The 12,573-nt window shown below is 42.0% G+C and overlaps 1 protein-coding gene across 16 annotated transcripts in view; it reads right to left on the bottom strand.

Annotated features, from left to right (window-relative positions):
• LOC139563159 (diacylglycerol kinase zeta-like) overlaps nt 1-12,573 on the bottom strand; it is a 131,471-nt gene that overhangs the window by 15,909 nt on the left and 102,989 nt on the right. For 13 of the 16 annotated variants that reach the window (XM_071381492.1, XM_071381494.1, XM_071381496.1 and 10 more), the window contains 6 exons: nt 11,800-11,869; nt 9,161-9,201; nt 8,208-8,404; nt 4,527-4,628; nt 2,009-2,122; nt 505-561 (listed from right to left, as the gene is read on the bottom strand). In XM_071381492.1, the coding sequence (XP_071237593.1) occupies nt 505-561; nt 2,009-2,122; nt 4,527-4,628; nt 8,208-8,404; nt 9,161-9,201; nt 11,800-11,869 (581 nt within the window). The remainder of the gene's footprint in view (nt 1-504; nt 562-2,008; nt 2,123-4,526; nt 4,629-8,207; nt 8,405-9,160; nt 9,202-11,799; nt 11,870-12,573) is intronic. The other 3 variants (XM_071381484.1, XM_071381487.1, XM_071381489.1) reach the window with 3 other exon arrangements.

Below are 12,573 nucleotides of genomic sequence, written 5' to 3'. Positions count from 1 at the left end.
CAATGACACATAATTCATTGTAAAATCAAAATGTTGAGGATGTGCCTCTCTCTCTCTCTCAGCTGTCCAAATGGTGCTATTTGTATGTAAAGAGGGGATGGGGCACGGTGACAGTGAGAGGGAGCACATGGGCCTGTTTGTGCCATATGGTTCCATCGGCAGCTGAATGCCATCCCCACATTCTCACTAGCATCCTGCCAAGCTGGGACGTGAAGGTGATACCATTGTAAGGACAATGTTACCATGACACAACATTTAAAAAAATTCAGTTTCAAAGATCTGATTCTCTCTCTTCACTGGGATAGTACTGGACAACATGACACGTCTGGCACATTGCGTTGACGTCTGTGATATTGTATAGACTCCAGACCAAGGAACTAGTAATCAGAAACTTTGCTAAGTAAATGCATTCTTGTGTGACAGAGTGTGCAAAGGGCAGAATTGAGAAAGTGACTTGGTGAAGAGAAAGTAAGTGAATGTGGTGAAAGGGGGCTTTGATCTCACCTCAATGTTGGTTTGAAATCAGCTGCAGTAGTGTTAGACCGATGGATACATCCAGCCCTTTAAGACAACATTTAAAAAAAATAAAAAATGGATGGACCAAATAAACTAAACAGATGAACACAGAAATGATAAATTATAAATGTGTAAACAGGCAAGATAAACAATAAAAACAGAAACAACTGGAAAGCCTCAACAAACAAAAACCTCATTTCGAGAATGTGTTATTGGCATTGAGATGGTACGGTCGAGTTTTAAGTTCATCAGCTGCAAAAACAAAATTGAAAATACGACTCGCGGTATGCAAAACTTACAGCAAGTGCACTTTCACTCAAAGGAAGAGTAGCGCTTCACCCCTTGTAACTGTATTCAATTTTCACAGCCCACTCCGGCTCAGGCACAAAGACCATTACAGTGCTATAGGTATGGCAATGGAGCGCTGCTAGCCAACCATTCTTTTTGAATTTTCCAATTTTACCTTCATTGTGCCATGGCAAAATGGGATCCAGTGCCTGTATTGTATGTGGTGACGAGTGACCATGGAGCCTCACAGTCCCTGCCGTGGGCGTGGCCACAATATCAAAGAGCAGCCTAATGTCTATATATTTCATGGCAGATTCAATTAGGAAGGGCGAGTCTGTGGCGGATGCTGATATACACTGCCATTTTCCCCTCCTTCTCTCTGGCCCCAATATAGGGAGGTAATATAAACAAGGCACAATCAGCACTAAAAACAAGTCCTACAAACTATTCTCAGTTCATAAACACTTATGAATGGATGGCATTATGAAAGCAAAAACTGTTTGTTTTCATGTGCTTGCCAATGAAAAAAAAAAACAGCATTTCTCTGTTTGTCATTCTCTGTTTCACGAGACCCACGGAGGTGAACCATAACACTTTTCTGAAATGATGGACCGTGACAAATACGTACAACTCCACTGTGAAGAATGCATTTCCTTGCAAAAAACTGGAATGGTACGGTATGGTTCTTTATTGACCCAGTGACACCGCCGACTACGTCATGGAACAATTCCTGGCCTAAGTAGATGTGTACACCTGCATGGAACCATACTCTAACAGTGTCACAGGCAAGACCCTTTACTAATGTCCGACCCCTTCCTATTCAGTCCAGGCGAGCGTGACAGGAAAGGGAATGGAGGCTACACCGGTTCTGTCCGATAATGAGGGTTGGCTAAATCTCCACCCAGCCTCATTCTATTCCTGAGCATATCACACCCTGCTAGGGATATGGCCATGGCTTAAAACGGTCTGGCACTGCCGGACCTACACACAGTGGAAGTTAAACACGGTGTTTAAAGCCCTCTTACAATGGCATAGTGGGAGGCTAGTATGGCTAGTTGCATTGTTTGAATTTCTATGTTAAGTAGCTTCAAAGATAGAAGTGTGTTACAAGAACAAAAATCAAAGCTGTAATATGTGATTTGGGAGATTGGCGGCTGCCTCTGTAGGGGGGGGGGGGGGGTTGCGATTTAGTCTCTCTTCTCACCTGGTGAGGGCAGGCTTACTGGACCTGAGGGAGCTGCTGTGTGCCAGTGCCTCCACCACCGAGCTGTCGCTGGATATTCGCTTCCTCTGAGTGGTCTTCTGGAGCTCCGTGATCCTGTGAGAGAGAAGGAGGGGAAGAGAGAGAGAAAGAGAGAGAGAGAAATAGAGAGAAGAGGGAGAGAGAGAGAGAGAGATACAGTATGTATAAGAAATAAGATTACGACGAGGTTCGAGATGGCCTAGAAGGGCGTCACACATCGAATACATTATGGAACGTCAGAGTAGTTAGACCACCGTTTCTATTCCCGCTGGGTCCTGAAGAGCGGTAAACATTTAACCCTTTTCTTGTTATAATAATAAAGCAAGGGTACATCAGAGGTGGGCACCGTATATATAACAATAAAGTGTGTTTATATTGCTGGGGGATCTAGTGCAAATACACACACACACAAAAAAACAAGGTACACGCTGTATAGATGAACCCATTTTGGAAGATTGACACCAGAACATTCCCACCATTGGGAGCAGAGTGCATAAGCAAAAGAGAGTGCTTGTGTATATGAGACAGAATTATAGAATGATGGGGTCTAAAGAACAAATAAGACGGTTCGAGATACTGTAGAAGATAAGATTTCTTCTAATGGTAGAAAGTTGCAGTTAATGAAGACACTAACATGCAATATATATGTTCCTGTCATCCAGCGCCTAACAGTACTTGCTTTGAAGCTTATTTCCCCTCAATAAGGTCAAAAGAGTGTTAAAATAATAAAATTGTGTTAAATTGTTAATGCAACCAATAATGGCTTGGTTCTAGTATGATTGAACGTCTTTTAATATTCCATTCGAACGGAAGAGCTGCGACAAAAGAGCAGAAAGTGGGGTGCGGATCATTTTTTAAATCGTTTGGGGTCTTGTTGTGGAGAGCAATGATCCGAAATATGCTGTGGTGCCTGGGTCTGTCTGTCTACCACCAACCTGCTCCACCTCTCCCACATTCATCACATTAGTCTGTCTGACTACCAACCAGGACCAGAGGAACAAAGAGCAGACACCCAGCATACAGGGAAAAGTGTCTGCAATGCTAAAAGAACATGCAAAAGCTGTTCAAATCTTTATGGGTCAAATCTTTTGGAATATAGGAGTAGGGATGCTGTTCAGATCAATTAGGGGGAAAGTCAGAAACTCACTAAAATAGTGATGCTTTTGCAGGGGGAAAAGTTGATTGGCAGGACTTGAACCAGGGACGTGCAGAGCCTAGAAAATGTAGAGATTCTCAGGAGTGAACAGTCTGCACTTGTGTGCAGAGATGTGCACAGCTGCATACACATTGTCTGCTCAAATCGGATCGGGGATTTATGAAATATTGATCATATGACAAACAAAGACGATGATAGCCTCTGACATCAAATGAATAAGACTGTTTTCCATAAGATCTAAAGCTGACATCTTTAACTAATAAAGAAAGAGTCACAGCAGGACTAGTTTGTACGTTATTTCCAGGACTGTGGAAGTACTAAAACAAAGCTTCCATTGTGACAGAGGAAGAGCATTGGACACAGGAAACGACAATATTATTCGAGAGCATCACGACTCATGAATGTGTGTTTAGTCATCTAATCGATCTTACTATAGATCTGACCCTGACGTCGATCTCCCCCAAACCCTAAACCTAACCTAGGCTAACCCCATGCTCAGCCGTGCCAATTCCCCATGTCTCGTTTGGAGCTGAACCTACTCTCTGGCTGCCTGCTCATGAAGATGAAAACATTTCTTGAAAAGAGTTCGACTGCTATGGCACAACAACAAAAAAAGCAGCAAACAAACAACTTTATGGAGACAAATCCCGCTTTGACAAGACAACAGCGTCAAATGCCAAATGGATAAACAGATTGGGAGTGAGCACCTCTCACCCCCGATCTCAGTTGTGATGTTCTATTGTGAGCCTGTGTGATTTTCTCCATTTCATAAAGTAAAATAGAATCTTGATTCTAAAGAAAGTGGGAGTGAAACACAAGCAGTGAGGCAGATTGGCACTGTACTCATTCCCATTCCAGAGGGAACGCTGGGTTTTTGCTCATCACCTCCCACATTCATCCTCCTCCACCTATTCCAGCCCACACAATCAACTTTGCATTTTAAATCAAACCGATTGCCCTGGCAACACACTCATGGCTTACAGAAGCATCTATTTTCAAATGATTCAAATGTTATATTTAGAGGAAAATAAAGCAAAACAGTACACACTTTGCTGTTAAACTGCGTTCTGCCGGTGTAAACCTTATTGTCCATGAGCTTGAATGTGTTCCACCCACAAAGATCTTGGACTTAGTGTGCTGATCACTCTAGAGGATTATATCAAGGACCCAGAAACCCCTGCTACATCCAACGAAAACTCAAAGGAATCTTGCATGGCTATAGGGAGAGAAATGTCCATGGGCTGAGTAAACAATCTTGGGAGGACAAGGTAAGTTGAGGAGGGGGAAAGGAGAGGTGAACAGGAAGGAAGGACAGATCGATACCTCTTCCTGACAGGAAAGGGGAAGCCGGAGGGAGAGAAGAAGAAGTGGGATTTCTTGTGTCTGACGGCCATGGCCTCGCTGTCCGATTGTGGGCTGGTGGGACTGATGGTAAGAGGAAAGGGCACAGAGAGGAAGAGGAGTGGATGGAGGAAAAGTAGGGCAGAAGGAAGGGCAGATGGGAGGAAGGAGAGAGAACAGGAACAATTCAGGGATGTTTTACCTTAAAAACATGCCCCCCCCCCCCCCAAAATCCACTTTTTTATTTTTATATATACAGTTGAAGTCGGAAGATTACATACACCTTAGCCAAATACATTTAAACTCAGTTTTTCACAATTCCTGACATTTAATCCTATTAAAAATCCCCTGTCTTAGGTCAGTTAGGATCACCACTTTATTTTAAGAAAGCGAAATTATTATTATTATTATTTTTTTTTTTATCACATTCCCAGTGGGTCAGAAGTACACTCAATTCGTATTTGGTAGCATTGCCTTTAAATTGCTTAACTTGGGTCAAACATTTTGGGTAGCCTTCCACAAGCTTCCCACAATAAGTTGGGTGAATTTTGAACCATTCCTCCTGACATAGCTGGTGTAACTGAGTCAGGTTTCTAGGCCTCCTTGCTCACACACGCTTTTTCAGTTCTACCCACAAATTTTCTATAGGATTGAAGTCAGGGCTTTGTGATGGCCACTCCAATACCATGACTTTGTTGTCCTTAGGCCATGTTGCCACAACTTTGGAAGTATGCTTCAGGTCATTGTCCATCTGGAAGACCCATTTGCGACCAAGCTTTAACTTCCTGACTGATGTCTTGAGATGTTGCTTCAATATATCCACATAATTTCCCATCCTCATGATGCCATCTATTTTGTGAAGTGCACCAGTCCCTCCTGCAGCAAAGCACCCCCACAACATGATGCTGCCACCCCAGTGCTTCACGGTAGGGATGGTGTTCTTCGGCTTGCCCTTTTTCCTCCAAGCATAACGATGGTCATTATGGCCAAACAGTTCTATTTTTGTTTCATCAGACCAGAGGACATTTCTCCAAAAAGTATGATCTTTATCCCCATGTGCAGTTGCAAACCATAGTCTGGCTTTTTTATGGCGGTTTTGGAGCAGTGGCTTCTTCCTTGCTGAGCGGCCTTTCAGGTTATGTCGATATAGGACTCATTTTACTGTGGATATAGATACTTTTGTACCCGTTTCCTGCAGCAAGGTCCTTTGCTGTTGTTCTGGGATTGATTTGCACTTTTCGCACCAAAGTACGTTAATCTCTAGGAGACAGAACGCGTCTCCTTCCTGAGCGGTATGACGGCTGTGTGGTCCCATGGTGTTAACTTGCGTACTATTGTTTGTACAGATGATCATGGTACCTTCAGGTGTTTGGAAATTGCTCCCAAGGATGAACCAGACTTGTGGAGGTCTTGGCTGATTTCTTTTGATTTTCCCATGATGTCAAGCAAAGAGGCACTGAGTTTGAAGGTAGGCCTTGAAATACATCCACAGGTACACCTCCAATTGACTCAAATGATGTGTCAATTAGCTTATCAGAAGCTTCTAAACCATGACATAATTTTATGGAATTTCCCAAGCTGTTTAAAGGCACAGTCAACTTAGTGTATTTAAACTTCTGACCATCTGGAATTGTGATACAGTGAATTATAAGTGAAATAATCTGTCTGTAAACAATTGTTGGGAAAATTACTTGTGTCATGCACAAAGTAGATGTCCTAACCGACTTGCCAAAACGATAGTTTGTCAACAAGAAATTTGTGGAGTGGTTGAAAAACGAGTTTTAATGACTCCAAACTAAGTGTATGTAAACTTCCGACTTCAACTGTACATTTAAACTGATCTGTGATTAGGGAATGGAGGACAAAGAAGCCAGGGATCTTCAGAGCCAGTGGCAGGAATAGTTAAGAAATGGTACAAGATCAGTTCAGCAAATGAATTGGTTCTGAAAAAAAGGATGCAATGTAAAATATAATGTAAAATGTAAAAATTCCTTTGATAATTTGATACATTGCCAAGAGACTAAGGTGGCATTCATCTATGGCAAATTGCCTCCAACACAGTGCAACTTCCAAACATCACTGTCCAGGTGTTCCTCTTCCAAGTATTTTAACTACTACTGCAGGACCTGAAAAAGACCCCCAAAACCCCCCCTGTCACGGATCCAAAATGGCCTTTTATTAGGAATTCTATTTCAAGTCCCGGCCAGCAGCATGAGAGAACATGGCAAAAATAATGTGGCCTCTGCTTTGAAAGCATCAAAAGACAGTCTGTAGAAGACGTGCCAATAGACCACAGAGCGGGAAGAGGGGGAGAGAGAGGCTACAATCCCACACGCCCTCAGATATAGTCCCACCGTGTTTACTTTGGAGGGGGAACGTGTGGGTCGGGTTAGGATCTGCCTCTGCCATGTTTGAACTCCACGAACCTGTCGCCACACCTCCTCTTCATCAAAACGCTCCTTAAATCCCTAAATGGACGGGGGACAGGGGCCCGAGCTAAAGTGTAGCGAAGAGAGACTTCCAACTAAGGTGAAGTTTACTGTAGAACAGAACTCCACAGAAGATCCTCTACTGTACAATATGAACGGCATAAAGAGCAATAAAAGTTGATAAGCTAGACTGACAGGGAGATATGTAAAGGTTTTAAATGACTGACAGCTTCTAATGTATGTTGAAAATGATTCTAGGAAATACTGATGAATGCACAGCAGATATGAAAAGACAAGCTCATCACGGCAGTGTATTCCTCCTCATGTTCAATTGTATAACACTTTAACACGATGGTATTACTTGAAGAACTTGGTTGACTCTTTCCGTGTGCATTGCTTGAGTCATTCACAAAGGGCTACAAAATGTGCAGGGGATTTACTGTGGGAAAATTACAGAAATATCCACACCTGGCGCACAGACGTCCTTCTTCTAAAAAGATGAACATACAGCTAGTAGTGGAGTTAAATGCGTTTTCCAAACTGTTAGCAACGTAGGGAACACTTTGTATTGTTCAGCCATGAACAGACAATGGCCGGGCTTCTCTCTTTGTTAAGTTGACGCGTGTACTGTAGTAAGGCTTACAGTAACGGTATTTCAACCCTGGATCATCGCCCCTGCTGACACAGTCCCATGCTATGAGGTGGAGAATTTCTAAAGTCACTCTGAATCCAGGTGAGTATGGCCCTTCTCCTTCCTAGGGTGATTATGAAGACAGTCCAGTGGTTAGAACTTAAATGATTAATATTTTTAATGTGTGTGTGTGTGGGGGGGGTTAATGGGCGAGCATGGCCTCTGCATTCAACCCTACCGCCTCAGTAATAATTTAGCAGGGCAAAATCAGCATGGTCTCCGTGAGGAGTGTGCAGTTTTATTGTGTTATAGCGTTCATGTCCAGACACAGATTCAGCCCACGGTTTACTTAGCCTTTATTTTTGTGTCCTGGACCTGGGGCACTCCAGTCTGATTATTACTACACTATTTCAGCCTGTCAAAACAGCACCGCCGGAAACCACTTGAAAACAGACTGGTTCACAGTAAATTACCTGGTATGCATTCACTGTTATAACCCCCATAATGCTCCAGTGGAGCTGCCTCATCCTTTATCTAGTGCTCTAAAATTATCTCCAACAGAAATTCAAATTAGAAGCTGTGAGCAGCAGCTGCTTCTCTTACCTGGGTCCCGGTGAGGGGGGAGGAGAAGAGGAGGACGACGGGAAGGCAAACTTGCTCGATGCCTCTGGGAATTCACCAGAAGAATCAACCAGATCAGGCATCCCTGGTGAGGTGCTCACCGTCTCCGTGACGACCAGCTCAGGGTCCAGGATGAAGAGCTCGTCTTGGGATATCTCGGTCACATAGTTTAGGTGTTCCTGTTATGGAGAGAGAAACCATAACCACTTATGTACAGATCGTAATGGCCATTGAAAATGTTACTTGTTGTTTATTTTGCTTTTGTTATAGGTGTTCCATTACTCTGCATAATCAATGTATTCAGTGGTGTAAAGTACTTATGTAAAAATACTTTAAAGTACTACTTAAATAGTTTTTGGGGGTATCTGTACCTTACTTTTTATATTTTTGATTACTTTTACTCCACTACGTTCCTAAAGAAAATAATGTACTTTTTACTCCATACATTTTCTGTGACACCCAAAAGTAGTCATTACATTTTGAATGCTTAGCAGGACAGGAAAATGGTCCAATTCACACACTTATCAAGAGAACATCCCTGGTCATCCCTACTGCCTCTGATCTGGCGGACTCACTAAACACACATGCATCGTTTGTAAATTATGTTGGAGGGGGCCCCTGTCTATCAGTAAATGAAAAAACAATACAATTATGCCATCTGGTTTGCTTAATATAAGGAATATCTCATTATTTATACTTTTACTTTTGATACCGTATATTTGTATATGTTTGAGCAATTACATGTACTTTGATACTTAAGTATATTTAAAACGAAATACTTTTAGACTTTTACTCAACTAGAATTTTACTGGGTGACTCACTTTTACTTGAGTCATTTTCTATTAAAAAGGTATCGTTATTTTTACTCAAGTATGACAATTGGATACTTTTTCCATCACTGAATGTATTATTATCTATAAATGGCACACACTCACCTGAGCACGATCAATTCTGTAAAAACGATCTGCAGTTGTGGCTAGAAGGAAAACAAGAAGGGAAAAAAATAAACGTATAAAAAGTACGAGATTTATAGAGTAAACAATATGAACATTGGCATGTACGCATAAACACGCACACACACACAGTGTTCTAATGAGGCCAGAGAGGGCTGGTAACTGTGCAGGAGCTTAATCAAAGCGTTGACCTGATTACAACCAGCTCCGAAGCGCACCATGCCTTTGCCACATGTTGTTAAATGAAGGAAAAGATGGGTAACCTGTATAATGACAACAGAACAAGTAGGAGAATAGGGACACATAATTGGCCCAGTGACTTGGGGACATTACAAGGAGAGTCAAAGGGTTCTGGTAGTGGGTGTAATTCAAGATGAGACAAAATGACAAAAGATTTACAAACCATGTCATTAGGCAATGACCAGTGGACAAACCCTAATGCAAGTTATGATAAACCCATTGACTTTTCAAAAGACGCATTCAGTTTGCAGGGTGTTGGGGGACTGTACCGATCATCTCACACTGTCGCCAGCCAACTAGTTACAAACAGATTCACAGGAGACCGGATATCATCATATGTAAATATAATTGTATGTGCTCTTCAAAATAAAAATCACACACACTCTTTAAAGACTCATGAGTATGGACAACACTACATCTCAGGGTAAAAACTAAGACAAGGGAAGTAGCGTGTGGGGGAAAACCTCTTTACATGGTTGTGGTCTAGTGATCAAATACTTTCTACAGATGGTCATCTCCCAGCAGTCAGCAGAAATTCCACTAAATGAACTGTCTCACCCCTCTCCCCTCCATCCAGCCGCCAGCCCCGTACTGTTGGACTGTACCAGTAATTAAGCTTCACGCTGCCATTCTGTCTGAGGAAGTGGAAGTGAGCTCTTCCCTAGCCCAGTGGGAGCAGACTCAAAGGAGGTGTGCACTGGAATTAAGTCGATCTGCCAGGCTTCGTCCTCTCTTCTCAAAAGGTGCCAAGAAAAAGACCCCTCTGTCCTCAACAGACGCTGCAAACTGAATTTCTTCCAGCTTCACTGAGCAGAATAACCCAACTTTTTTCAAATAAATTGTATGCTTAAGAATATTTCACAGACAAGCACATGAAGTTTGCCCAGAAGATTAGATTTGTTTAAGGTTTTTAAAGGAAGGTCTGTGTACTCCATGTTTATCAGCTTCTCCTACATATCTGGGAAGGTGTTCATTCTTCATCCTTATCAGAACGTATCAAAAATAATGATGTGGTTCCCCCCGTCGTACTAATTAAATAATCAGTCATATCAGAACACAGCTGGATTTCACTTGCTATGCTTCTAATCAAGAATTAGCCATGCTGTTTTGATGAGAGAGAAAACAATTATAATTTCTCCACACGAGACCTTTACAACTGTCTTTTTTTGGACTGAGCTTTAAGATCTGGGCTGCTTTATTACCAGTGAATAGAAGCTCATCTGTCCTGATTTCAATGGAGCAGCTATGGGATTTAATTCAGCTTTGAAAAGCTCGAGAACATTTTGGCTGTAGATTCTAACACCCTCCGTTCTCTACCAACTATCACTAGTTAGTAAGTGAATTAACTTAGCATTCAAACAATGATAGTCTTCAGAGATCAGCTATCATATCAGTCCAGTGTGAGGAGATGGAAGATTTTGAGTTTCACTGCTGGTGGAGTGACTGATGAGCAGCAAGAGCACATCATATATGTAAACTGTGTTATGCATAGCAATGCATAGCTATTCCTAGCAACGCACATGACATGTCATTCCTAATACTGCAAAATACATTTTCTCTCATGGGAACTGTGGACTGTCAGTGGAATAAACGATGGCTTGATAAAACTCAACAAGAAAAGAGTTGGATATACGTAAAGGGCCATAGATTCACAAGACATGCAGAATCACTGACAATTGTTACAGATTATTGACAGAATGATGATAAACTGTATGCTTAAGTATATCTCACAGGCAAGCATGAAGTCTGCCCAGAGGATTCCTTTTCCTGCTATGCAACAGAGCAGAAACATTCAAAGCAAATCAGTGACAGTATTATTGAATTGATTTCTGTATCTTTGCACGAGAGCTGTTGATCTAAATTAATGTTAATGTGGAGCTCGGTTAAATTGAATTGGCAGAGCCTAATTCACACAGAAACGCAACACGGCTGCGTCCAATTATGTTCTGTAGGTTGATCTACCTAGCTTCAGTTCTTCAAAACCATAATCGAAAACAAATGTTCAAATGATCCTCAAAACCTGTGTTTTGAACTTTAACTCAATTTATGCTGTGCATATTTGCTTGTAATGTAAATGTGAATCCTTATCCTGCAGAAGAAATGCACTGGCGCACTAATCGTAAGGTCAGAAAAATGGCACTGTTCTATCATATTAAGTCTACCTTTGACAAAACATGAAATTCTGTGGTGAATGAACCAAGAAAACAGTGACCTGTAAGAGACGGGAGGCTCCCACTTGCAGTGATCAGATTATGTGAAGCGCTCTCTCTTAAAACGTTGAAGATAGGTAGGGGACTAAAAGAGGAGGCACAAGAGGAATACTTCACTCTAGAAAGTGTAAGGAATCAATAGCAGTGCTCTTTATAAGAAGTGGTACTTACAGTCCAAGAAGCACCACTTTGGCGAAAGCTTCTGCGAGGAAGGGGTCTTTGATTTAGCTCCATCATCCTCCTGAGAAAGAAAAAGGGGACCAATGAGATTAGTTCCACAGCAGCCTGTTCTTTAGACTAAACCTAAATGAGACTGGAAGGCCTTGACTCGGTTTTGTCCAACTTACTGGTCCATTGAAAAAAACAGAGGACTCAAATAATAAAAACCTTTTCTGCTGGATATAGGGCAAGATTTAAAGGCCCTGAGTCTTGTGTTCAGACAGGCTTTTTGAAATTAAAAGTACTTTTCTGGGCAGTGAGTTCACTGAAAGGGTCCAGCATATTAACCCCTCCTCCACTCTTTCATATAGAGTTCCATGAGTTTAAGAGGGCAGGTGTTTTCCCCCCTCAGTCACAGAATCCTTGGTCCGAAGACCAACAATTCCTTCCTTGGTCACTGTTCTGTGCATTGGCTGAACTGTACTTAACCCAAGCTTTTCTAAAAAGGTACCATAGTCCAGTGACCTTATGCAATGAGATACATTGACATAATCCTCTTCAGAACTTGATATTGAAGGTAAGTGAATGTTTAGAGGAAAATGGGCTGAGGCAAGCCACAAAAGGGCATTTGTCTATTCAATGTACAGACTGAAAGAGACCTGTTGGAATGTGACGACAACTACAGAAGTCATTTCTAGGGCCATGCCTTGGACAGGAAAACTCCAGGCCCAAGTTACAGTTATAGGCTAAAACTAGGGCTGAGAGTTTTTCCTGATCAGTTGAACT

This window comes from Salvelinus alpinus, chromosome 33 (genome assembly GCF_045679555.1).
Source record: "Salvelinus alpinus chromosome 33, SLU_Salpinus.1, whole genome shotgun sequence".
In the NCBI taxonomy this organism is placed as follows: domain Eukaryota; kingdom Metazoa; phylum Chordata; class Actinopteri; order Salmoniformes; family Salmonidae; genus Salvelinus; species Salvelinus alpinus.
The sequence above is the reverse complement of the archived record's forward strand: the minus strand, read 5'-3'. Positions and strand labels throughout refer to the sequence as shown.